This window comes from Hemiscyllium ocellatum, chromosome 24, assembly GCF_020745735.1.
Source record: "Hemiscyllium ocellatum isolate sHemOce1 chromosome 24, sHemOce1.pat.X.cur, whole genome shotgun sequence".
In the NCBI taxonomy this organism is placed as follows: domain Eukaryota; kingdom Metazoa; phylum Chordata; class Chondrichthyes; order Orectolobiformes; family Hemiscylliidae; genus Hemiscyllium; species Hemiscyllium ocellatum.
The window spans coordinates 29,322,439-29,348,970 of record NC_083424.1 but is presented as its reverse complement, the minus strand read 5'-3'; the positions used below and the strand labels follow the sequence as shown (position 1 = coordinate 29,348,970).

General features: G+C 42.2%; 1 protein-coding gene across 1 annotated transcript in view; it reads right to left on the bottom strand.

Annotated features, from left to right (window-relative positions):
• Nucleotides 1-2,226: 2,226 nt before the first annotated feature.
• LOC132827457 (leucine-rich repeat-containing protein 43-like) overlaps nt 2,227-26,532 on the bottom strand; it is a 38,220-nt gene continuing 13,914 nt past the window's right edge. The window contains exons 7-12 of the mRNA XM_060844144.1: nt 22,459-22,594; nt 17,859-17,998; nt 17,205-17,288; nt 16,587-16,811; nt 14,945-15,029; nt 2,227-2,405 (exon numbers count right to left, since the gene is read on the bottom strand). Of these exons, the coding sequence (XP_060700127.1) occupies nt 2,227-2,405; nt 14,945-15,029; nt 16,587-16,811; nt 17,205-17,288; nt 17,859-17,998; nt 22,459-22,594 (849 nt within the window). The remainder of the gene's footprint in view (nt 2,406-14,944; nt 15,030-16,586; nt 16,812-17,204; nt 17,289-17,858; nt 17,999-22,458; nt 22,595-26,532) is intronic.

Below are 26,532 nucleotides of genomic sequence, written 5' to 3'. Positions count from 1 at the left end.
ATCCAACAGGTTTATCGCCAAATTCATATAAGCTTTGTTTTGCAAATCATATTTCCCTCTTAGCCATTTGGGTAAGCGTGGTGTTCAGAGCTGTCCTAAGGCCGTAATCCTTTGCAGTTTGACAATAGAAGGTCTGTCAGCGAATGCTGTTTCAGCCGCTTTTAAGCGAGCTTCGAGCAGACGCTGTTGTTCTCCATTTAATTTTTTTCTGGGTCGCTGAATATGAGATGATCAAACCTCACGTGTAAGCTTTGATGGTCTCCCACATCATTGATGAGTTGCTAGCCGTACCTGAATTAATTTCTAAAAAAGTTTTAAATTCTTGAGAAAGGTACTTTACAAATTTACTATCTTTCATCAGGAAAGAATCCATACATCAATGCTGGGGGATGTCCCATTATTCCTCGCCTTGATTTCCATATATACAGCAGCGTGATCGGAAATTGCTATACTACCTATTTTACAGGATGATATGGAATTTTAAAAAATCAAGGGAGCAAAAAACATTTCGATTCTGGTATGGCATTTATGTGGATTGGGGTAAAAAGAAAAATCTCTGCTCTGTGGATGAAGGCATCTCCATACATCTACTAATCCTAATTCTTTGTTCAAATCCATCAATTGTCTGGATCTGGGAGATACTCCTGCAGTACTCTTGGGAATGCTATCTATTTCCGGATCCATAATACAATTAAAGTCTCCCCCTATAATTGTACAATGAGCACCGAGAGCCATCAATTTTGAGAAGGCTTCCGTTAATTTAAAAGGATATGTTGGGGGGGGCAATACAAATTTAAAATCCCATATTCCTCTCCATTTATAAGGGCTTTAATCAGAATATATCGTCCAGATTCGTCTTTTATCTGGTTTAGGATTTTGAAAGAGAAATTCTTCCGAATAAATAAACATATATAACTATAAAATTACACAATCTCAACAAGTAATAATTAAATATAGTAATACAAAGTAACAGGGGAAAACAACCCCGCTCCTAAAGACAGAGATAAAACAGGATAAGGTAACCATGTCCCCCCACCTACATTAACTACACCCCCCTGCCTATATATATTAAAAAAAGAGGGGGGGAAAGAAAATCGCTATGTTGAGAACAAATAAATAAACCTCTCTCTTCACTCCCCAAAGATAATGTTAAACAGGAAGGTAATGAAAGGGATTAATGTAAAAAAGGGGGGGGATGTAAACCGGAATGGGGGGAGAGCAAAACAACATCAATTATCTCTTACAATTTATCTAAGAGAGTCCAAAAAATTCCTTGGCCTTCTCCAGCGATCCAAAGTTATACATGGGCCCTTCATGGTTAAGTTCTGGATTAGTGGTGCTGGAAGAGCACAGCAGTTCAGGCAGCATCCGAGGAGCAGTAAAATCGACATTTCGGGCAAAAGCCCTTCATCAGGAATAAAGCCAGAATCTGGTTTCCAGCATCTGCAGTCATTGTTTTTACCGCGTTGATTTTAACCCTACTGCGAATCCTCTTGCAAGGATGCCTGCCTTGAAGAAGTTTTCCTCCTCTCTCTACAAGCTTTATTCCTGATGAAGGGCTTTTGCCCGAAACGTCGATTTTACTGCTCCTCGGATGCTGCCTGAACTGCTGTGCTCTTCCAGCACCACTAATCCAGAATCTGGTTTCCAGTGTCTGCAGTCATTGTTTTTACCTTCATGGTTAAAGTGTAGCGTCGCTGGGTAGTGCAAGGATTACTGAATATTTAAGTCCCTTAAACATTTCTTTGCTTCATCAAACACTTTCTTCTTTCGGACCACAACTGGAGAAAAGTCCTGGAATAACATAATCTTGCATCCTTTATAAATCATAGCTTTGGGATCTTTCCCAAGATTTCTGGAAATTTCTAAGAGTATCTGCCTCTCCTTGTAGCTCTGCAACCGGAACAGGGCCAGGTGGGGGCGCTGGTTTGAGCCGGGCCCGCGTATTACAACCCGGTCGGCCCATTCCACCCTTACCTGGCCTGATCCAACCTCTAGATTTAAAAGCTGTGGAAGCCACTGTTCGAGAAACGCTGTAAGCTGGCCTTCCTCTTCACGTTTGGGAAGGCACAGTAAACGAATATTTTTTCGACTGCCTCAATTCTCGAGGTCGTCAATATGATTCTCTAAAGTCCGGACTCGCTGCTCGAGAGTCCGGACCCGATCCACAGCCGATTCTGTGATGGCCTCGGAGGTCGTGGTCTTCAGCTCCACCCCTCCGATGCGTCACTTGATTTCTTCGATGTCTCGGTCGTGCTTTTGTAACGTGGCCGAGAGTGAATTCCATCGGCTCCCGGACTCTTCAATGAAGGCATCAATCTTCGCATCAAGTTTGGAGATTATTTTCGCGAGGATCGCCACAGTAGGTAAGTCCCCCGGGGCGGCTGCGGGCGCCTCTGCTGCGGCTGGGGAGGGTGGGGGAGGGGCACCTGCCTGCTGAGAACTGCGGGCTCCCTTCCCTTTAGTCATTTTGACAGGAGATTAGATTGTTTAAATTCAGTACTGAGCAACTAATTACATTAAGTAAAAACTATTTTAAGTGAATTGGTGAGTGTGGAGGAGGTGGGTGGCCCACTTTGCCCAAGTCTTGGGAGGAGCACTGTAGACTCAGACTCGCTGGGTCGCCGCCATCTTGGATCCCCCATAAATTAGACTTTTAAACTAAGCTTGCTTGGGAAGACTCAACATTTAATGCTTTTGAAGTGATTGTGTAATTTAAAACCCTGAACAGCAAACCTAGTCACATTTACAGAATATATTTAACAATTGCAACATTTTTCAATAAATAACTTAAATAAGAATAGCAGTGGCAATTAACTACAATGTCAATGAGAAAAATACTACACTTCTTAGCAGATTTAAAATCACAAATACCTCAGACAGGATATTAAACTGGATTATATGGTAAAGACAATTCATGCAAAACAGAATTTATTTAGGATTTATTTATTTACTATTTAGGATTATCAAAGCAGCCCAGCAAAGAATAAGTGAACACATAGATCCAACAACAGTTCATGTTTTAAAACACCAGAATGTAAGAGAAGGGACAAACACATTTGACAATATTATAAGAACATGGAGAGAGGATGGCCTGGCGGTATTATCATTGGACTGTTAATCCAGAGACCCAGGTAATGTTCTGGTGACCTGGGTTTGAATCCTGCCACAACAGGATGGTTGAATTTGTTTTTAATAAAATTTGAACTTAAGAGTCAAGGCCATGATGATGTCCACACTAATGATGACCATAAATTAAATGTCAGGAAAAACCCACCTGATGTCCATTAGGGAAAGAAACTGCCAGTCTGATCTGGTCTGGCCCACAGCAATGTGGTTGACTCTTAACTGAACAATAAATGCTGGCCTTGCCATTGACACACTCACTCCTTTAATGATTCTTTTTAAAATTACAATTACTTTTCATTACTTTCAAGATCATGGTAGATAGTGCACTCTGGAAAAAAGGACATGATGGGAACAGAAAGCCATTCTATCTCAAGAAATTCAACAGTTCACCAGTCTCCTAATGTACAAAAATATCTTATGATAGACTATCACAAAATGTCTTCAAACCCTTTGATGCTAAAGCACACAGGTTTGGATGTGGAATTAAGAGAAACACACAAGAGAAAACAATGTCCATCCAATCCTGCCAACCCAATTTCTGTAAGAAAGATCTGCAAAAGTCAAAAACAAGCTTTGAACTACAGAGTTAATAATGATTACATAGACAAACAAGTTAATGCCTTATTGCAGATATCATTCTAGGAAAATATTTGCCTTTATAGGATGGTGTTCAACAAATGGGAGATTTAAGTCAACCTTTACTGGGAGTAATAGGTGACTCATCTGAAGCAAATGTGACAGGGATCATATAGGTTAATGATCGTTCAACTATTTCAAACTTGATACACAGGTGAATGTTACAGCATTGTTTAAAAACATGCATTGGCTGAAGAGAATGAAACTCCAACCCACCAAAAGTGAACTGCTTGATGTAGGCAGCGAATCACTCAAAAATCAAACAATTACAGAGGGTGCTTTTAAAGCAGAAATCAATATGTCGAACCGACCAATGCCGTCAGAAAACAAAACTTTTCACTTCTGAACAGAAAACCATACATGGCACTTAAGATACTATAATATATTGAAAAAACACAAAGTTCAGAGGCTAAATACCAGTGATCAGTTTAACGCTACTCAACAAGGGTAGCTCTCAGAAGGAAATTCACTGAACCTAAAAGAAAAGATGCACTACTCAAGATTAAGTGTACAGTTAACTTTCTCAGACTAACAGATCAGATTGTCCCTCAACCATAGACAAATCTTTAAAGTCTGATCATTGAATATCCTTGACTCCACAGTCACCACATTTTTGCAATAGCTCTACATCAGTCTACTCAAAAATAGCACAGTCAGCAATACTGTCTGTGTATAAAATCATAGTTATCTGAAAGCATAAGTGAGAATGAAACAATCACATACAACTGAACTAGCTGTTTTTACAAAATAAGAACATTACACAAGGATGCCATTCAGCCCATTTATGCCTGTGCTTACTCTGCTCATCTTCCACTGCACTTCCAAGCAGTGCTTTCCAGACTGTTGTGTAGAGTACAGGAGTGTGAGGTGCTCCTAGTGTGATCACTGAAGGCAGGCAGATTGGACTAAAGGGTGTGGCACCTAGGAGCAGGTGGGTCTGACACAGTATCGAAACCAAAAGCACAATAAGAAAAACATGAGTGGCAGCAGGAAATGGATCCCAGGGTTTGCAACTAAAGCTCTACAGGTGATCAATGAAGGAAGAAGGCAGCTGATAAATGCGCTACAATTGGATGTGAGTTATTGTCAAGATGTCAAAACCAGTGGCACAACAGAAGCACGAGTGGCAGCAAAGAAAATACTAGCTCCTGGCAGATTGGCAAATCCACTTCAAGATTTCAGACACTTCAGTCTTTCGCCATGGCATTGAGGTCATAACACCATGGCTGCAGTCCCTGGCATAGTGGCTATAACACCATCGCGGCAGTCCCTGGCATAATGGCTATAACGCCATAGCAGCAGTCCCTGGCATAGTGGCCATAATGCCATAGCAGCATTCCCAGGCATAGTGGCTATTACACCATGGCGGCAGTCCCTGGCATAGTGGCTATAATACTATAACTGCAGTCCCTGGCGTAGTGGCTATAACACCATAGCGGTAGTCTCTTGCATAGTGGCCATAACACGATAGCGGCAGTCCGTGGTGTAGTGACCATAACACCATAGTAGCAGTCTCTGGCGTAGTGGCCGTAACACCATAGCATCATTCCCTGGCATAGTGGCCATAATGCTATGGCGGCACTCCCTGGCATAGTGGCTATAACAACATAGCGGCCGTCCCTGACGTAGTGGCTATTTTGCCATAGTGGCAGTCCCTGGCATAGTGGCTATAACACCATAGCGGCAGTCCCTGGCGTAGTGGCTATAATGCCATGGCTGCAGTCCCTGGCGTAGTGGCTATAACAGCATGGCTGCAGACCCTGGCATAGTGGGTATAAAACCATGGCTGCAGTCCCATCCCACCACACCTTGGTATTCTAGGCAACATTCCTGAAGAAGGGCTCATGCCTGAAACGTCGATTCTCCTGCTCCTTGGATGCTGCCTGACCTGCTGCACTTTTCCAGCAACACATTTTCAACCCTAGGCAACAGCCATGTTGCCTTCATGTTTGCACTGGCCCTGCAGGCAAGTTAGCTGCCTTGTTCTGGATGGCATTGAGCTTCTTGAGGGTTGTTGGAGCTGCATTTACCCAGCACCCAGGCAAGTGGAGAGTACAGTCGCTTCTGATGTAATGCAATCATTTCCTTCTTGTGCAATCTCTCTTTATAAGAAAACCTTGCAATAAACACGCCATTTAAACGAATGGGGCCGGAATCATGGTTTAGCCCATTCGGCTAAGGAAAGTTTGCATTCTATAAACAACGGTTGAAATTCTTCATCATGTTAAAGCCAATTTGCATTGAAGAAACACATGTTACAGCAGAACCGACTGTATTCCATCATCGTCACAACTTGTGCTTTAGCCTACAACCCGTTCAGCTGTTTTAACTCAGTGATCACAGTAGGAGGATCTCACAGCTGAAAATGTGTTGCTGGTCAAAGCACAGCAGGCCAGGCACCATCTCAGGAATAGAGAATTCGACGTTTCGAGCGGGGCTCAAGGGCCCCTCCAACCGCCAGCAAGACAGAACCCCACTGGTTCTCACCTACCACCCCACCAACCTCCGCATACAACGTATCATCCGCCGTCATTTCCGCCACCTCCAAACGGACCCCACCACCAAGGATATATTTCCCTCCCCTCCCCTATCAGCGTTCCGCAAGGACCACTCCCTTCGTGACTCCCTCGTCAGATCCACACCCCCCACCAACCCAACCTCCACCCCCGGCACCTTCCCCTGCAACCGCAGGAAATGTAAAACTTGCGCCCACACCTCCACACTCACTTCCCTCCAAGGCCCCAAGGGATCCTTCCATATCCGCCACAAGTTCACCTGTACCTCCACACACATCATCTATTGCATCCGCTGCACCCGATGTGGCCTCCTCTATATTGGTGAGACAGGCCGCTTACTTGCGGAACGCTTCAGAGAACACCTCAGGGACGCCCGGACCAACCAACCCAACCACCCCGTGGCTCAACACTTTAACTCTCCCTCCCACTCCACCGAGGACATGCAGGTCCTTGGACTCCTCCACCAGCAGAACATAACAACACGACGGCTGGAGGAGGAGCGCCTCATCTTCCGCCTAGGAACCCTCCAACCACAAGGTATGAATTCAGATTTCTCCAGTTTCCTCATTTCCCCTCCCCCCACCTTGTCTCAGTCGGTTCCCTCAACTCAGCACCGCCCTCCTAACCTGCAATCTTCTTCCTGACCTCTCCGCCCCCACCCCACTCCGGCCTATCACCCTCACCTTGTCCTCCTTCCACCTATCCCACCTCCATCGCCCCTCCCCAAGTCCCTCCTCCCTACCTTTTATCTTAGCCTGCTTGGCTACTCTCTCTCATTCCTGATGAAGGGCTTATGCTCGAAACATCGAATTCTCTATTCCTGAGATGCTGCCTAACCTGCTGTGCTTTGACCAGCAACACATTTTCAGCTGTGATCTCCAGCATCTGCAGACCTCATTTTTTACAGGAGGATCTCACACCCCACTGCACTCGAGGCAGCTGGAGCTAAATAATAGTCTTTGGAGATTAAAGCATTAGTAAAAGGTGGAGGAGGCAGAGAAATGGAAAAGTAGAGGCAGGGAGTGGGAGTGGGAGTGGGAGTGGGAGTGGGAGTGGGAGTGGTTGTGGGTGCAGGAGCAGAGTGTCTGCAATGTCTCGGTACAGTAAACACATGGAAAACTGAATGAGTTTAATGATATATCTATACAGGAGTTGATTATTTTTCCTTCCAATAATTTATGTGTAGGGAGATGAGCTGCGCTCCTTTACAGTTCTGCCCTGTCTAATGTTCTCACAGTACAAACTAGTTCAGTGTGTCTTGATGCAGATCTTGTAAATCTCCCCTTATGATCTCACAGTATTTTGCAAAGCTCTTGTGCATCTTAATTTGGTGGTACTTGTGGGGATGGCTGTACTTACACAGAGCATTATCTGCTGACTATATCAGTTTCTCTTCACAACTTTGTCTCTTTTATATCTAAAAGGCATACTTCTGTTTCAGAGACTGACAAGTTTTCAATGTAATACCGCTCCATTATCCCTCTGTTAAGCTGTAGGGTGGGGCTCCGGGGATAATGTTGGGAAGTGAACTTGTAATTCAAAGTGGGGTGTGGGAAGTTCAGTGTTGATGGCTTGCAGGGAAGGCAGGGAAGAAAGCAACATGCAAATTCATGGTTTACCAGATGGTACCTGTGACTCCGCACTATCTCCCATACCCACCATAAATACCTGATGGAAATGCAAATGGTTGTGAACACACCTGGAGCAAACAATGTAAGTGTTTTATTTTTTTCTAAGCATGAACTCTTACTTGTGAGCAATGTGAGGCCCTTCAAGAGAAATTTGCATGAATGAAGCACTTAATTCAAATCATCTATAATCATAGTCCCCTGCAAGTGAAACCCCACAGTGTCCAACTGATGGGATATCAATCCTGGTCCCAAGTAATCTTCCCATGTCATTGGTTATTGCTTCTTGATCACCGTCACCTCTGAGAAGCAGAAGTAATCACGGGTGGTCTTACAAGTCTCACCTGCAGGCTATAATTCACAAAGACAATTCAAGACCTGACAGACTATTCAAGGTCACAGAGCTGATGTCCTCTCACCTTTAATTGTAAGTATTCACCACCATGATTTTGTATGCATTGCTGCCTTTCTGGGGAGTTGGGGGAACATAGTATTGGTAACCCTACTGCATTTACAATCATCCTCTGTCTTGACATAACACACCTTGTGTTACATTGGAATAAGGTTCCTATGCTAAAGTTCCATGTAGAAATATTCAGCATTCCCTCTAACTTTTTTATTGGCTGCATGGGACTCCAAGGCCAGTGTGCAGCAGCGACTTCCAGAACCAGGAGACAATACCACAATGCCAGTTGCAGTGCATGAACATACATATACACATACGCACACACACAGACACAGATACACACACACATACATACACACACACACACACGCACACACAAAGACAGTCACACAGACAGACAGACACACAGCTTCAAGAGAATGTTGGAAGCATTTCTCCTTGTAGGGCCGAATGGAGACAATGCTAAAATGTCATGTATGAGTGATGCAAATGTTGACTGCTCCAATTACTAAAGACTTGTCCTGTTTTATATATTCCCTATATAGTTTCATTGGATGAATGTAGCTGGCGTCATTGTCACTGTGGTACAGTGATGGTACATTGAAATTGAGGAAGAATAAATGCATCAGCAAGCCCAGGACCAGCTGCAACATCCACTGGCTGCCAAACAACCTCTACGTCAAGGCATTACAGCTGGAGGCATCCTAGGATGTGGGGAGTGTACTGGAGGCCCAGAATCTATCATACTCAATGCCAATTCCTCCGGTTGAGGGATGCACAGTATTGCCACATATGACTATAAGGAGCAGAAGTAGGCCATTTGGCCCATTGGGTCTTCTGATTGTTAATTCATTCGAGGCACGTGGATGTCACTGGCTGAGCCAACATTTATTACCTGTCCTTAGTTGTCTTTGAGAAGGTGCCTTCTTGACCACTACAGTCCACATTCATAAGTTTATATGTTCATAAGATATAGGAGCAAAATTAAGCCATTTGGCACATCAAGTCTACTCCTTCATTCGATCATGGCTGATATGCTTCTCACCCTCATTTTCCTGCCTTCTCCCCATAACTTTTCAACCCATTACTAATTAATAATCTGCCTAACTCATCCTTATAGTTACTCACTGTTCCAGTATCCTCTGCACTTTGGGGTAGCAAATTTCAGAGTCACAACCCTTTGGGAGAAGTAATTTCTCCTTAACTTTGTTTTAAGTTTGCTACCCCTTTCCTGAGACTATGACTTGTCATCCTAGAATGCCCCACAAGAGGAAGCATCCACTCCATGTTTATTTTATCATCTTGAATACCTCAATTTGATCTCCTCAAATTCTCCTAAATTCCACAATTTCTCATCATATGACAAATCCCTCATTTTTGGGATCAATATAGTGAACCTACTCTGAACTGCCTCCAATATCACTGCATCTTTCTTGTAATAAGGGGACCAAAACTGTGCACGATACTCCAGACACGGTCTCACCAATGCCTTGTATAGTTGCAACAATACTTCCTTACCTTTATATTCTGTTCCCTTAGGTGTAAAAGCCAACATTTCATTCACTGTCTTTATTATCTGCTGAACCTGCATGCTAGTTTTCTGTGACTCATGAACGAGGACACCCAGATCCCTCTGCCCCAGAGAACCTCAAACTCTCTCCCCACATAGTCATTAGGGAGGGAGTTACAGGAGTTTGACCCAGTAACACTGAAGGATTGGTAATGTCTGGATGGTTAGTTATTTGGAGGGGAACTTGCAGGTAATAGTGTTCCCATGTGTCTGCCACCCTTGTCCTTCTAGATGTCAGTGGTCATGGAATTGGGTCCATGGGTTTCCTGCCTCACTTCCATAGCCCTGGATACCTTACTGAGTAAAAATCTGGCTATCTTGATCTTGAATACTCTTAACAATCCAACCTAGACAACTTTGTCATAATTTTATGACAACTCTTTGTCATAAAGAATTCCACAGATTTACTACCCTCTGAGAAAAGAAATTCCTTCATATCTCCTTCTTAAACTGGCAATCCCTTACTCTAAGATGATGCCTTCTGGTCGTAGACTATCCCACAAGGGGAAATAACCTCTCGGCATCTACCATGTCAGGCCCTCTAAGAATATTGTATGTTTCAATACAACTCTCTCTCATTCTAATGAATACAATCCTGACCTACTCAACTTCTGCACAGGAGCCAATCCCTCCATACCTAGTATCTGCCCAGTGAATCTTTTCTGGACAGTCTCCAATGGTACTATATAAGACCATAAGACATAGGAGTGGAAGCAAGGCCATTCAGTCCATCGAGTCCACTCTGCCAGTCAATCATGGTTGATGAACATTTCAACGCCACTTGCCTGCACTCTTCCTGTATCCCTTAATTCCTTGCGAGATTAAGAAATTATCAATCTCTGCCTTGAAGATATTCAATGTCCTAGCCTCCACTGCGCCCTGTGGCGATGAATTCCACAGGCCCACCAGTCTCTGGCTGAAGAAATGTCTCCTCATTTCCATTTTAAATTGACCCCCTCTAATTCTAAGGCTGTGCCCACGGATCCTAGTCTCCCCACCTGACGGAATCAAATTCCCACCCCTTCTAAGCCATACATTATCTTGTAAGTTTCTATTAGATCTCCTCTTAACCTTCTAAACTCTAATGAATACAATCCCAGGATCCTCAGTCATTCATCATATGTTAGACCTACTATTCCAGGGATCATCAGTGTGAATCTCCACTGGACACGCTCCAGTGCCAGTATGTCCTTCCTGAGGTGTGGGGCCCAAAACTGGACACTGTATTCTACATGGGGCCTAACCAGAGCTTTATAAAGTCTCAGTAGCACATCGCTGCTTTTACATTCCAATCCTCTTGAGATAAATGACAACATTAGATTTTCTTTCTTAACCATCTTTTCTTTCCTTAGATAGGAGGACCAAAACTGTTCATAGTATTCCAGGTGTGATCTAATTAGTACCATGTGTAGTTTTACCAGGACCACCTGCTTCTTCTATTTCATTCCCTTTGAAATAAAGGCCAACATTTCATTTGATTTCTCTTTCACCCACTGAGCTTGAATGCTAGCTTGTTGTGATTTATGCATAAGGAATCCAAAATCCCTTTCTGCTGTCACTTTCTGCAGTCTTCCTAATTTAAGTAATATTCAGCTCTGATATATTTTCCAGGTGGACAAGCAGGAGGCTGGAAGAACACAGCAAGCCAGGCAGCATCAGGAGGTGGAGAAATCAAAGTTTTAGGTGTAACCTTTCTTCAGGGCTCCTGCCAAAATGTATAACCTCACATTATATTCCATGTGCCAAGTTTTTGTCCATTCACTTAACTTATTTATATCGCTCTGCAGACTGCACCCTCCATTTCAAAATGTCAGCAAGACAGGCATAGCAGCCCAGATTTACTCACTATAATCCCATTTGATCCTTTCGGCTGCTTTCTCATTAGAGAGAGGTAACTCAGGCTGTTCAGTCAACTGAGCTAACCAAACCTTGTCTTCAATTATGGGTCAAGTGACACAAATGTAAACTTCCACATTCTGGTTAAGTGGCCAGAAACACAAACTTTGAATCTCAAAATAAATATAAATCTCAAAAAAAATTAAACAACAGAATAGGCAAGTTGAAAATAATGACAATTATTTTTAATGCTGAATTTCAAAATTTAAATGCATTCCAATGGTTGCATTTTATGCATCACTGAATAGACTGAACATAGTATTCTTCATGTATATTTCATTTTCTGCATCAGCTCGTGTCAACCACTGTTGCAGGTGTAACTTAAACTCAACAAAGAGATGCTTTGGTGTGATATCCATTGAAATCCTTGAATCCATGTCTCTTTTACCTTTTGCTTTCTCTGAAAGATAATCCAAAAAGTACAAATTGCTCCACAGGAATTTTCAAAGAATTGCGAAAGCTGTGTAATTAATGAGTACCAGTAGCCTAGAACCATTGGTAATTTGGTTTTCTGGAGTCATGTAAATCTCTTTACTTTTCTGCATTGTATTCCACTATTAAGGGAACAAGTGTGTCCTACTTGTGACAATTTCAGTTTGTGAGAGAATCGGTCAGTTTGTGAGATCTGCCTCTGTTATCAGTGCAAATAAAACTGTGACAAAAAAAGAGTCTGATTCATTGGTAACTATCAAATTTGCTGGAAAATAAGAATACTTAAGAATGCAAACACACACTATCGCAATAAATTAATCATTTGTTCTTTCCATTCTAATGATCTGATCTCTCATGACTCGGGTGGCACGATTGCTCAGTGGTTAACACTGCTGCCTCACAGCATCAACCACCTAGATTTGATTCCAGCCCCAGGCAATTGTCTGTGTGGAGTTTGCATATTCTCCCTGTGTCTGCGTACATTTCCTCCGGGTGCTCCTGTTTCCTCCCAAAATCCAAAGATGTGCAGGTCAGCTGGATTGGCCACGCTAAATTGCCCACAGTGCCCGGGGATGTGCAGGCTAGGTAGATTAGCCATGAGACATGCAGGGTTACAGGGAAGGGGGTGAGTCTGGGTGGAATGCTTTTTAAAGTGGATTGAATGGCTTCCTTCCACACTGTAGGAATTCTATGATTGGAAGAATGTATTGCTCATTTCTTTTGCATTGCAAATTTCAACCTTGACGTTGTTATTTGTGAATTAGTGAGGGTTGTTTTAAATGGGCTCTCACCATTCTCCTCAGTTATTTCCAAGATTATTCAAGAGATTTTGCTTGTGGGGGATTTATAGCTTTTGTTGGTCCAGTTTTGTATTGAGGTGATTTTCAAGTCTCCATGTAAGGAGATGTCACTTGCTGATGTCCAACCCTGACTGGCCAACATCAGCAGATACAACGTCTGAGCTCAGGCTTCACCCATCCCTTTCTGATTCTCACACCACATTCCCCAACCCCAACTCACTGACCTAACATTGCCATCTGCAACTTCACCTCCAAGCCACGCACTCTAGCTTGGAACTGTATCACCATTCTATCATTGTCACTGGGTAAAAGTCCTGGATCTCCCTTCCTAACACCACTGAATCCCGCAAATTGTCATATCCCAAGTGGACAACAGCTGTGTATTTCAGGAATGCAGCTCACCATCAGCTTCTCAAGAGTGGTTAGGGATGGACATTAAACACCCACATTCCTTGAAAGCATATTTAAAAAACCCTTCCCCAATTAATATTTAGCTCAGATATTAACCCAGTTATTTAGTCCATAAGCATATGAAATTCTGAGAAGAATTCCATTTAATTTGATACTTCTGTTCCTACATCTTTTTACTCTATTCTGTTGCTGTGTGTATTTTTTGTATGTTGGTTATCAGTGACACAGGTTCTTATGCTGTGTTCTCGGAAAAGCAGGTGAAAATGCAGGGGCAGCAGTGGTTCGCACTGCTGCCTCACAGCGCCAGAGACCCGGGTTCAATTCCCACCTCAGGCAACTGTCTGTGTGGCGTTTGCACATCCTCCCCATAACTGTGTGGGTTTCCTCCGGGTGCTCTGGTTTCCTCCCACAGTCCAAAGATGTGCAGGTTAGGTGAATTGGCCATACTAAATTGCCCGTAGTGTTAGGTGCAGGGGTAAATGTAGGGGAATGAGTCCGGGTGGGTTGCGCTTCGGCGGGTCGGTGCGGACTTGTTAGGCCGAAGGCCTGCTTCCACACTGGAAGTAATCTAAGTATAATCTAAGTAATGGATCTCTATGGCACATATGTAACGTTGTTTCACAGGAACGCAATGTCTTCAAAGATGTGCTGCTATTGGGAGTGAAGTAAAGCCCAAGTCCCAGACTACAAACAGAGGAGCTGCACTGGGTGAGAGAAATGTCTCTTCCATTGATTTTGCCTATTAATTAGCTCTTTTCTACATTTTTGACAAATCATTTGTTCAATTCTTGGTGTTTTTGTGCTTCTTATGATAATCATTTCATGTGTATAAATACAAGTGCAGCTAAGCCAGCCAACTGAAACAGCATCAGAATCACTATGTAAAACATAATTTTGTGGTTTGATTAGTTCAAATTGTAAAGTATGAATTAGGTTTCATCTGTAGGGTTTTCCTTGATCTGTATTTCATCAAATTAGTATGGTTAAGTTCCTAATTTGTAACTTGAAAAATTGTACATGGGAAAGAAAGGATCCTTCTTTTGCCAAAGACAGGTTTCAAGTGCCTCCTGTGCACTAACAAGAATTCTACTGCTTTCAGATATTGTTGACTTAAATTAGGGTCTTTTCAACTTCATTTTGGGAATTAAGAATTCTTGAGTTTTTGATACTCTCATGGGATACTTCAGTTTCTTCTTTGGACCACATAGCCACCTCATTGGCAGCTTCTCTGTGCCGACCTAGTTTATTGCTTTGTTCATGTCATGTCTTTGTCAAATTCAGTGACAGATGTTGCATCAGATGCTGAAGGCTAATGACCATTTTGAATTCCCTGAATGTTAGTATCATCTGTTTCATTTATCCATGATGTTAGCATCATTATTGCAGTTATTTAGTAACTCACAATACTTAGAATATGGTGAGAATTCATTGTAATTGATCAAACACTGGGTACAAAGCCTCAGGCTATGTGAAGCATAGTAGGTTGGCACATGACTTTCTAAGACAATTACTGCACTTACTGCTGTCTGGTGTTTTCAATTTCGCACTTGTTCTTGATTTCGAAACAGCACTGTTTTTCTTATCATCTTTTCCTCTTATAGTTTCCTAATGGAGAATTGAAATATTACACTGTAACATGTAGTAGCAAGGGACAGCCATTCAACATGTAGGCCATTGGCCCAACAATCCTGCACTGCCAGTCAATGGCTGATCTGAATGGCACTTTGCTGCTTGCCACCATCATCCCAGGTTCCCTTTTCAATCAGAAATCCATTCAGTTTTGATTATATTCAATGACACAGCCTCCATTGCTTGCTATGGAAGAGAATTATAAAGATTAATGTAGAAACATAGACGTAGAAAATAGAGGCATAAGTAGCCCATTGAGCCTGCTCCACCATTCAACATGATCATGACTGATCCTCTATCTTAACATCTTCCCCTCTATCTTACCATCTTATTCCCACTATCTCTCCATACTTCTTGACATCTTTAGCCCCCAGAAATCTATTTCTTTCTTAAATATATTCAGTGATTTGGCATCCACAACATTATGCTGTTGAGAACTCCACAGGTTCACTAGCTTCTGAGTGAAGACATTTCTTCTCATCTCAGTCCAAGATGGCCCACTCAATATTCTGAGACAATGACCCCTTTAGTCTAAAGATCTCAACCAGGGGAAGTAACACCCCTGCATCCAGTCCATCCAGTTCTGTCAGAATTTTACACATTTTCAATGAGATCTCCTCTCTTTCTTCTAACCTTCAATGAATACATGCACAGCTGGTCCAATCTCTCCTTATATATCAAAATTGCCATCCCAGGAATCAGTCTAGTGAACTTTCGATGTATTTCCTCTGGCAAGTATACCTTCTCACAAGCAAAGTGACCAAACTACACATATACCCTGAGATTAGTCTCACCAAGCCTCTATAGCTGCAGCAAGACTTCCTTACTCCTGTACAGCCATAGAGTCATAGAGACGTACAACACAGAAACAGACCATTAAGTCAACATGTACATGTTTACCAGATCTCCTAAATTAATCTAGTCCCATTTTCTAGCACTTGACCCATATTCCTCCAAACCCTTCCTATTCCTGTACCCATCCAGATGCATTTTATATATTGTAATTGTACCAGATTCCACCTCCTTCTCTGGCAGCTCATTCCATACATGCACCATCCTCTGTGTGAAAAAGTTCCCCCTTAGGTCCCTTTAAAATCTTTCCCCTCTCATCTTGAACCTATGTCCTCTAGTTTTGGACTCCCCTACTCTGAGGAAAAAACCTTGGTATTTTATCCTATCTATGCCTTTCATGATTTTATAAGCATCTATAAGGTTGCCCCTCAGCCTCTGACATTGCAGGGAAAATAGCCTCAAGTTATTCAGCTTCTCCTTATAGCTCAAACTCTCCAACCCTAGCAACATCCCTGTATATCTTTTCTGAACCCTTTTAAGTTTAACAACATCTTTCCCATAGCAGGGAGACCAGAGTGAATGCGATATTCCAAAAGTCGCCTAACCAATATCCTGTACAGCTACAACATGATTTCCCAACACCTATACTCAATGCACCGACTAATAAAGGGAAGCATACGAAACGCCTTCTTCATTATCGTGTTCTACCTGTTATTTAAGTTGTCCATATTTGTAGATTACCTTTATCTCTGGTGTTGGAGACTTGAGTTTTTCCTCAATCTTGGGAACTCCTAAATCACAAACCATCTGGTAGTTATGATTTCCTGTTACAATGGAGTACAAATCCATATGGTAACTTCCTAGTATTTTCCGAATGGGTGGATCACTTCGAAATGAAACAGGTGACTTCCTCTTTTCCTTTGTGCTGTCTTGCCCTTTTGCATTTTTAGCACTGCCTTTGCCTCCCTAATTCCTCCAGAGACAAAAAAATACATTATAGCTAAATCAATATTTACAAACATCAAGAAACAACAAGCATTTGTACATCGCTATTTAATGATTGGCCATTTCAGGTTGGCATAAAACCTATTGGTCTGATACCAGTGAGTCTGCAACTGATATCTCTGACTACATTCAAAATAACTTAAATATTGTGTCCCATATTAAAGGCATGAAAGAGCAATATTTACCTATATTTGGAGGATTTCTAAATGAGAAAAACTTATAGCAAAATGTGTTAATGGGAAGGACTGAAGGAGTAGGTGATCTTCTCTAAGATATGACACCTACTGTAAGGTATAAGAGCACCCTTTAATTTTCTCTGCAGTGCATACTACAGTTTTCTGCATTTATTACTACCACCTTTCCAGGATCTTGGACCTTCTCTTTCATGGAAGCTTCTGGGATTTTGTCATCTTCTGTCTCGATAGGCCATGACAGGATCTATGAAAACATACAAGACTTTAATCCTCAAAATAAAATGATTATTTAACAAACGTTCAGTCTGAGGTGTTAGAGCATACCAACCAAACACATAATATTTAAACACATATCGGAACTAGAACATAAGAAACAGACTTGACCATTTTGCAAAGGGGTGAAAAGGGGTGCGAATTGGTTGGGCCATCACTGGCATGGAGAAATTAACTGTCAATCTTAATTCTCAGACAAGGCTGGTAGATTCTGATTGGACAAATTCTGCTTCAATGCCATGGGAATGCTGTGACCAATCAGAATTTTCATTCTTTTCATTCTTGCTGCTAAAATGAGCAACTTCTGATTTTCCAGCAATCTACTTCAACTGTCAGTTTTGACTCCACTCACTCAATCTAGTTCTATCCTGCAAACTCTTTATGTCTACCCAACATGCTTTCATATATACCTTGGTGCATATTGAGCTACCATGCCTTTTCACTCTTTGATTATGTTTGCAGAAATCAAAATATATTGTAAAACAATGTTCCAAATTTTGTGATCATAACAGAATTATAAACTGATAGACAAAAAGCCTACCTTTTCTTCTATTACAGTTACTGTCAGACCATTTTGTAGCAATTGCTTGAGAGCATACAAGTCTTTCACAGTGTGAACCTTGGTATAGTTGTATACTATAGGATCTCCCCATGGTTTTTGAGGTACCTTGTGAGGGAATACTGAAGAGAAACAAAATCAATTTAAAGAAATTGTGGTTCATTTTCCTTTCTGTAAGAACCTTGTTTCCTATCGCCTTGCACAATAGAATTGTAGAAATTAGTGTTGGGCATCAGCCATTGGCAGTAGATCAACATCATTTGAGATGAACAAGGAAGGAAAAATCACAAGGTAAAGCTCAAGACCAGAAGAGAGTAGACAACTAAAAATGGATGACATTTGAAGAGAATAAGATAGAAAAAGATAGATTGATGTGATGGGATGGGAGGGATTCTGGATGATGTCGGGATAGAGTTAATTGTCACAAAGAAAGAGTGTTGGATTGTTTAGGAAGAACCAGCATGGTCTTCTAAAGGGGAAATTGTGTTTGACTAACTTGCTGGAAAGTTTGTTGAAAGGATGACAGATAGGGTTGATGAGGGATCACTGTTGTCCTGCACAACTGTAACATGACCTGCCAACTCTTGTACTCAATTTCCCGTCCAATGAAGGAAAGCATGCCATATGCCTTCTTGACCACTCTATCGGCCTGCATTGCCACCTTCAGGGTACAATGGACCTGAACACCCAGATCTCTTTTTATATCAATTTTCCCCAGGACTTTTCCATTTACCATATAGTTCGCTCTTGAATTGGATCTTCCAAAATGCATCACCTTATATTTTTCCCAGATTAAACTCCATCTGCCATTTCCCTGCCCAATTCCCCAATCTATCTATATTCTGCTGCATTCTCTGACAGTCCATCAATCTTAGTGTCATCTGCAAACTTGTTAATCAGACCACCTATACCTTCCTCCAGATCATTTATGTATATCACAGGCAACAGTAGTCCCAATACAGATCCCTGTGGAACACCACTGGTGATTGTTCTCCATTTTGAGAAACTCCCTTCCACTACTACTCTCTGTCTCCTGCTGCCCAGCCAGTTCTCTATCCATCTAGCTAGTACACCCTGGACCCCATGCGACTTCATTTTCTCCATCAGCATACCATTGGGAACTTTACCAAACACCTTACTGAAGTCCATGTATATGACATTTATAGCCCTTCCCCCATCAATCAACTTTGTCACTTCCTCAAAGAATTCTATTAAGTTGGTAAGACATGACCTTCCCTACACCATGCCTTGTTGCCTATCACTGGTAAGCCCATTTTCTTCCAAATGTAAATAGATCCTATTCCTCAGTATCTTCTCCCACAGCTTCCCTATCACTGATGTCAGGTTCATCAGTCTATAATTGTATGGATTATTCCTGCCACCTTTCTTAAACAAGGGGATAAAATTATCAATTCTCCAGTCCTCCAGCACCTCGCTCATGTTCAAGGATGCTGCAAAGATATCTGTTAAGGACCCATTTATTTCCTCTCTCGCTTCCTCAGTAACCTGGGATAGATCCCATCCGGACCAGGGGACTTGACCACCTTAATGCCTTTTAGAGTACCCAACACATCCTCCCTCCTTATGCCGACTTGACCGAGTGTAATCAAACATCTGTCCCTAACCTCAACATCCGTCATGTCCCTCTCCTCAGTGAATACTGATGCAAAGTACTCATTAAGAATCTCAACCATTTTCTCTGATCCCAGCATAACTTTCCTCCTTTGTCTTTGAGTGGGCCAACCCTTTCTCTAGTTACCCTCTTGCTCTTTATACATAAAAAAAGGCTGTGGGATTTTCCTTAATCCTTGTTTGCTAAATATATTTTGTGACCAGTCTTAGCTCTCTTAATTCCTCATTTCAGATTGGTCCTACTTTCCTGATATTCTTTCAAAACGTCATCTGTTTTCAGGCACCTAGACCTTATGTATGCTTCCTTTTTCCTCTTAGCTAGTCTCACAATTTCACCTGTCATCCATGGTTCCCTAATCTTGCCATTTCTATCCCTCATTTTCACAGGGACATGTCTGTCTTGCACTCTAATCAACCTCTCTTTAAAAGCCTCCCACATATCAAATGTGGATTTACCTTCAAACAGCTGCTCCCAATCCACATTACCCAACTCCTGCTAAATTTTGCTTTAGTTGGCCTTCCCTCAATTTAGCACTCTTCCTTTAGGACCACTTTTGTCTTTGTCCATGAATATTCTAAAACTTATGGAATTGTGATCACTATTACCAAAGTAATCCCCTATTGAAACCTCAACCACCTGGCCGGGCTCATTCCCCAACACCAGGTCCAGTATGGCCCCTTCCTGAATTGGACTATTTACATACTGCTCTATGAAACTGCCCTGGATGCTCCTTACAAATTCTACTCCATTTAGACCTCTAACACAAAGTGAATCCCAGTCAATCTGGGAAAACTAAAATCTCCTATCACTACCGCCCTGTTACTCCTACATCTTTTCATAATCTGTCTACATATTTGTACCTCTATCTCATGCTCACTGTTGGGAGGCCCCTACACTGATCCTATTTCTGAGCTCTGTCCATATGGCCTCATTGCGCAAGTCCTCCATAGTGTCCTCCTACAGTACAGCTGTGATATCATCTCTGACCAGTATTGCAACTCCTGCACCCTTTTTACCTCCTACTCTATCCTGCCTGAAGCATCTATATCCTGGGATATTTATATGCAAATCATACCCTTCCCTCAATCAAGTCTCAGTAATAGCAATAACATCATACTCCCAGGTACCAATCCAAGCCCTAAATTCATCTGCATTGCCTACTACACTTCTCACAATAAAACAAATGCACCTCAGACCATCTGTCCCTTTGCATTCATCATCAGCTCCCTGTCTACTCTTTCCCTTAGTCAAGCTGACCTCATTATCTAGTTCCTTACAGGCTTTAGTTACTATCTCCTTACTGTCCACTAACCTCTTCATTTGGCTCCCATCCACCTGCCACATTAGTTTAAACCCTCCCCAACAGCATTAGCAAAAACACCCCCTAGGATATTGGTTCCAGTTTGGCCCAGGTGTAGACCATCCAATTTGTAATGGTCCCACCTCCCCAGAACCGGTCCCAATGTCCCAAAAATCTGAACCCCTCCCTTCTGCACCATCTCTCAAGCCACGCATTAATCCTGCTTATTGTTTTATTTGTAATCTGACTAGCATGTGGCACTTGTAGCAGTCTTGAGACTACTACCTCTGAGGTTCTACTCTTTAACTTGGCTCCTACCTAAGCCAAGGTAGCTTAGCTAGTTACCTGAAGAAGGAGCATGCTCTGAAAGCTTACACTTCCAAATAAACCTGTTGGACTATAACCTGGTGTTGTGTGATTTTTAACTAACTTAAATTTTAATGCACATAGAACAAAAAACAAGAGTATGCAAAGACTGAACCATAACTTGGCTTTTGAGAAAAGAAAATCTGTAACTTTGCCAGTACAAACACTATGGATCAAATGGCCGTCCGCACTGTAAATTTCTATCAATTTAAATACATAATTCATCACAAAGTTACTACATTGAAAGTGAAGCTGGATAAACATATAACAAGAAAAGGAATAAAGAGGAATGCTGACAGCACTGGATATGGCAGGATGTAAAGAGATTCAAGAGGAGTTGAATGTTGGCGTGAGTTGGATGGGTTGAACAGACTGTTTATATGCTACAGTTGTTATGCGACAGTTCCTTGTAAACAAGCTTTGCAGCTTTGTACTAAAAGGTGACAGCAATGGTCTGGATTTTACAGCTTCTGGCAGGTGAGGGAGGTGGAACAGGAAGTGAGTGGCCTGTTTGTTCTTGCACCCACCATCTCAACACAAGTCAAATATCCGACAGTGTACCGGACAGAGGCCAACCAGCCCTGGCAACGTGGGGGCTCAGCAGTAAATAGATGTTTAATTTTGGACATCTAGAAGGAGAGGGTTAGGCTGTGAATCAGACTAACAATAATTTAGAGACCCCCTCCTAGCCCTCTCATTCTCTTTATTTGTTAAGGAACCTTAAAAACCAAAATCTAACAGCATCCATCGGGTGCGAGCTTCACCAGGAGATGCCAGTGCCTTGAGTAGCCATGGTCCCAGTTGGAGGCCTATTTAATCTGCCTTTATGCCATCGCCTCATACTGGGGCAACTTACTGTAAGAGGTTTTCTTGTGTGCCTAACAAAGGAATGGAGTGGGCAATATTGGGTTTCAATTGGATTTTCAACGAAGGTCAATTATTTGTCATTTGCTGGTAAAAAATGGAGTTTGGCTTCCAATTCCACCACCCGCTCACCTACTGTAATGTTGGAAAAATGATGTGATTACATCAGATTGCTGACTCATCATCATGCTGAATATTACAGAAGTGCAGGGTGGGTTTTGACAGGGCTCTGGGGCAGGGGTTGTGGATGGGGTCCTCCCTGATTTGCAGCCAGCTCCCTGAGTGACTCAAGCGACGCATAACATTTCTGGCTTTTCGAAGACACTATTTCTTAAATAACACCAAAGTACAATATTTAAATAAAATGAGCAGCAAAACATGGATTAAATCTTTCTGTATTATAACAAGGTTTATTTTACCACGCCAGTTTTCCTCATTGTCACTGGGAGCACTATTAATGCCAGTATTATCAAGAACTGTATCAGGGAGTGCTTGAGATGAAGGTGAGTCTTTCTCACTTAATTTAGCATTGGCGGACTTTTCACGTTCCACATCCTAAGAAAATATTTTACAAAAATGTTAGCATTAATTTGAAAATGAAAGGGAGAAGCTAACCATCTAGATGCACTGTAAACACAAATTACAACTCTTCTGTCTGGGTCATTATTCTTTAGTCCTGTCTTTTGAAAGAGATACATTGTTAATAAATTTCCATCTTTGAAATTATTTAAACTTCAGATACAAAGTAGAAAGCTATTGCTCATTGAAGCATTTTTGGATGCTGCCTGACCTGCTGCGATTTTTCAGCAACACATCTTCAGCTCTGATCTCCAGCATCTGCAGTCCTCACTTTCTCCTCGATGCATTTTTAAACCCCCACAATTGAGCGAAAGACTTTTAATTTTGGGTCCATAATCTCAATCAAGATCATTTTTCTTTGTGAGGAAACTGAGATTCAATGGCAGCCAATGGGAGTCTCAAATGTTTCATACTCAAGAGGCGAAAATGTTCCTGTCTTCATCAACCGGCAGCTTGCAACTCTCCTTTTGCGCTTCATTTCCACAATGGTTTCATCAAACATAAGTGTCATGATGATGTGAATTAATTAGGGGGAATTTTGTCAAATGTTGTAAACAAATGAAGAAATATTTGACACGCATTTTAATGATGGAAATACCTTTCTCTACATACCATAATAGGGAGGTGATGATCGAATGGTATTATAATTCTCTATTCCTGAGATGCTGCCTGGCCTGCTGTGCTTTGACCAGCAACACATTTTCAGCTATTAATCCAGAGACCCAGGTAATCTTCTGGGACTTGGATTTAAATCCCACCATGGCAGATGGTGGAATTAAAATTCTCAAAATAAGAATGTAGTGGTGACCATGCAACCATTGCATCTGGGTCAGTAATGTCCTTTAAGGATGGAAACTGCTACCCTTGCCTGGTCTGGCCTATATGTGATTCCAGTGCTACAATAATGTGGTTGACTCTTAACCACCCTCTGAGGGTGGTTAAGGGTTGGGAAATAAATGCTGGCCTGGAATTAGGGCCATTGGTCACAGCGTTTAGATTGACCTTTTGTTTTGAGAAAATAGAATCATAGGAATCCAGAAATTAGAGTCATAGTGTCATAGAGATGTACAGCATGGAAACAGACCCTTCGGTCCAACCTGTCCATGCCGACCAGATAACCCAACCCAATCTAGTCCCACCTGCCAGCACCCGGCCCATATCCCTCCAAATCCTTCCTATTCATATACCCATCCAAATGCCTCTTAAATGTTACAATTGTACCAGCCTCCATCACGTCCTCTGGCAGCTCATTCCATTCACATACCACTCTCTGCATGAAAAGGTTGCCCCTTAGGTCTCTTTTATGTTTTCCCCTCTCACCCTAACCTATGCCCTCTAATTCTGGACTCCCCGACCCCAGGGAAAATACTTTGTCTATTTATCCTATCCATGCCCCTCATAATTTTGTAAACCTCTATAAGGTCACTCCTAAGCCTACGACGATCCAGGAAAAGCAGCCCCCGCCTGTTCAGACTCTCCCAATAGCTCAAATCCTCCAACCCTGGCAACATCCTTGTAAATCTTTTGTGAACCCTTTCAAGTTTCACAACATCTTTCCGATAGGAAGGAGAACAGAATTGCATACAATATTCCAACAGTGGCATAACCACTGTCCTGTACTCATTACTCTGACCAAGAAAGGAAAGCATACTAAATGCCTTCTTCACTATCCTATCTACCTGCGACTCCACTTTCAAGGAGCTGTGAACCTGCACTCCAAGGTCTCTTTGTTCAGCAACACTCCCTAGCACCTTACCATTAAGTGTATAAGTCCTGCTTAGATTTGCTTTCCCAAAATACAGCACCTCGCATTTATCTGAATTAAAATCCATCTGCCACTTCTCAGCCCATTGGCCCGTCTGGTCAAGATCCCATTGTAATCTGAGGTAACCTTCTTCGCAGTCCACTACACCTCCAATTTTGATGTCATCTGCAAACTTACTAACTGTACCTCTTATGCTCGCATCCAAATGACAAAACGTAGAGTACCCAGCACCGATCCTTGTGGTACTCCACTGGTCACAGGCCTCCAGTCTGAAAAACAACCCTCCACCACCACCCTCTGTCTTCTACCTTTGAGTCAGTTCTGTATCCAAGTGGCTAGTTCTCCCTGTATTCCATGAGAGCTAACCTTGCTAATCAGTCTCCCATGGGGAACCTTGTTGAACGCCTTACTGAAGTCCATGTAGAACATATCTACTGCTCTGCCCTCATCAATCCTCTTTGTTACTTCTTCAAAAAACTCAATCAAGTTTGTGAAATAGCAAATTTAGAATTTAATAAAAGGCACTGATGAGAGTTTAAGCAGCAAACAAACCAACCATATCAATATTGTAAGAGGTTAGAAAGATGGAAATTGTTAGTGATGGTACAGACTTTTAGTTGGAAGCTCATTTTAGAGCTTATTCAGCACCAAGGTTACAACCAGCTTGATTTAGTTTCAGACACTTGCTAGGGAGAGGGATGGAGGGGTGGCTTGAGAATGGAATTTGTGATTGGAACAGCAAACAGGCATCTTTCTGCCTAATAGTTAATTGGAACACAATGTCTGAGTCAAATATATCAAATGCAGGAGACAGATTGAGGAAAATGGGCTGTGATAGTTTACATTTGTCACAGAAAATGAGGACATCAAGGGTGACCTTAGTAAGAATTGTTTTAGAATATTAAGTGGGAGAGGAAACTGATTGGAGGAATTCAAACGAAGTGAGTGCAGATATGGGAGCTGATAACATATTCAAGGACTGGGACGGGGAAGGAGACGAGATAAGATTATAGTTTGTCAGAACAAAGGGGCTATGAGAGGGTTCTTTTGAGGAGAGGGGAGAAGATTTGAAGGAGGGAGGAATGGTTTGGAGCCTTTCTTTTCATTTTCTCATGGGATGGGGGCGGTACTGGCTGGTCAACCTTTATTGCACGTTACTAATTGCCCTGGAGAAAATGCTAGTGAGCCTCTGACCTGCTCTTGTAGCTGCATCATTTATATGGCTAATCCAGTTCAGTTTCTGGTCAATGTTCACCACCTAGGATGTTGATGGTGTGGTATTCAGTAATGATAATGGCATTGAAAGTCACAGAACAATGGTTAGATTATCTTGTTGGAGCTCACTGTTGTTTGGAATATCTGTGGCACAAATATTACTTGCCACTAAGTCTGGATGTTGTCCAGCTCATGCTGATTTGGACACAAACTTCTTCAGTTCTGAGGAGTACCCAATCGTGCTGAATCATCAGTGAACTACCCCACCTTGACCTCATGGTGGATGTCATTGGTGAAGCAGCTGAAGATGTTTGGGCCTAGGACACTGCCCTGACTAACTTGAGATGTCCCGGAGTTGAGATGACTGACCTCCAACACCATGACATTTTCATTTTTACTGGGTACGACTCCAACCAGTGGAGGGTTTCCCCCTGATGTCCATGGATTTGAGTTTTGTTTGGGTTTTTTAAATGTTTTAACTCAATTGCCTAGAGGAGTGGCTGGTTCTGGAGCAAAGGTCTTCAGCCAGAATTTGTCAGAGCCCATAACCTTTACAGTATCCAGTGCCTTCTGCCATTCCTTGGCATTACGTGGAGTGAATTGAATTGGCCGGATACTGGTGTCTGTAATGATGGAGACCTCTGGAGGAGGCCGTGATGAAGTATTTGCTTCTGGATGTAGATGGATGTAAACTCTATAGCCTTGACTGTTGCATTGATGTATTGAGCTTCCCCTATCATTGAGAATGGCCATTGTGGAGCCGTCTCCCGTTTTTAGCTGTTCGATTGTTCAACATCATTTATGCCTAGCTATTGCAAGGCTGGAAAGCTTCAGTGCAATCTGCTGGTGGTGAGGTCACTCCACCTCATCTAATGCCCACTGCTTCTGCTGTAGAATACAAGCAGTTGTGTGCTGAAGCTTCACCAGGTTGACA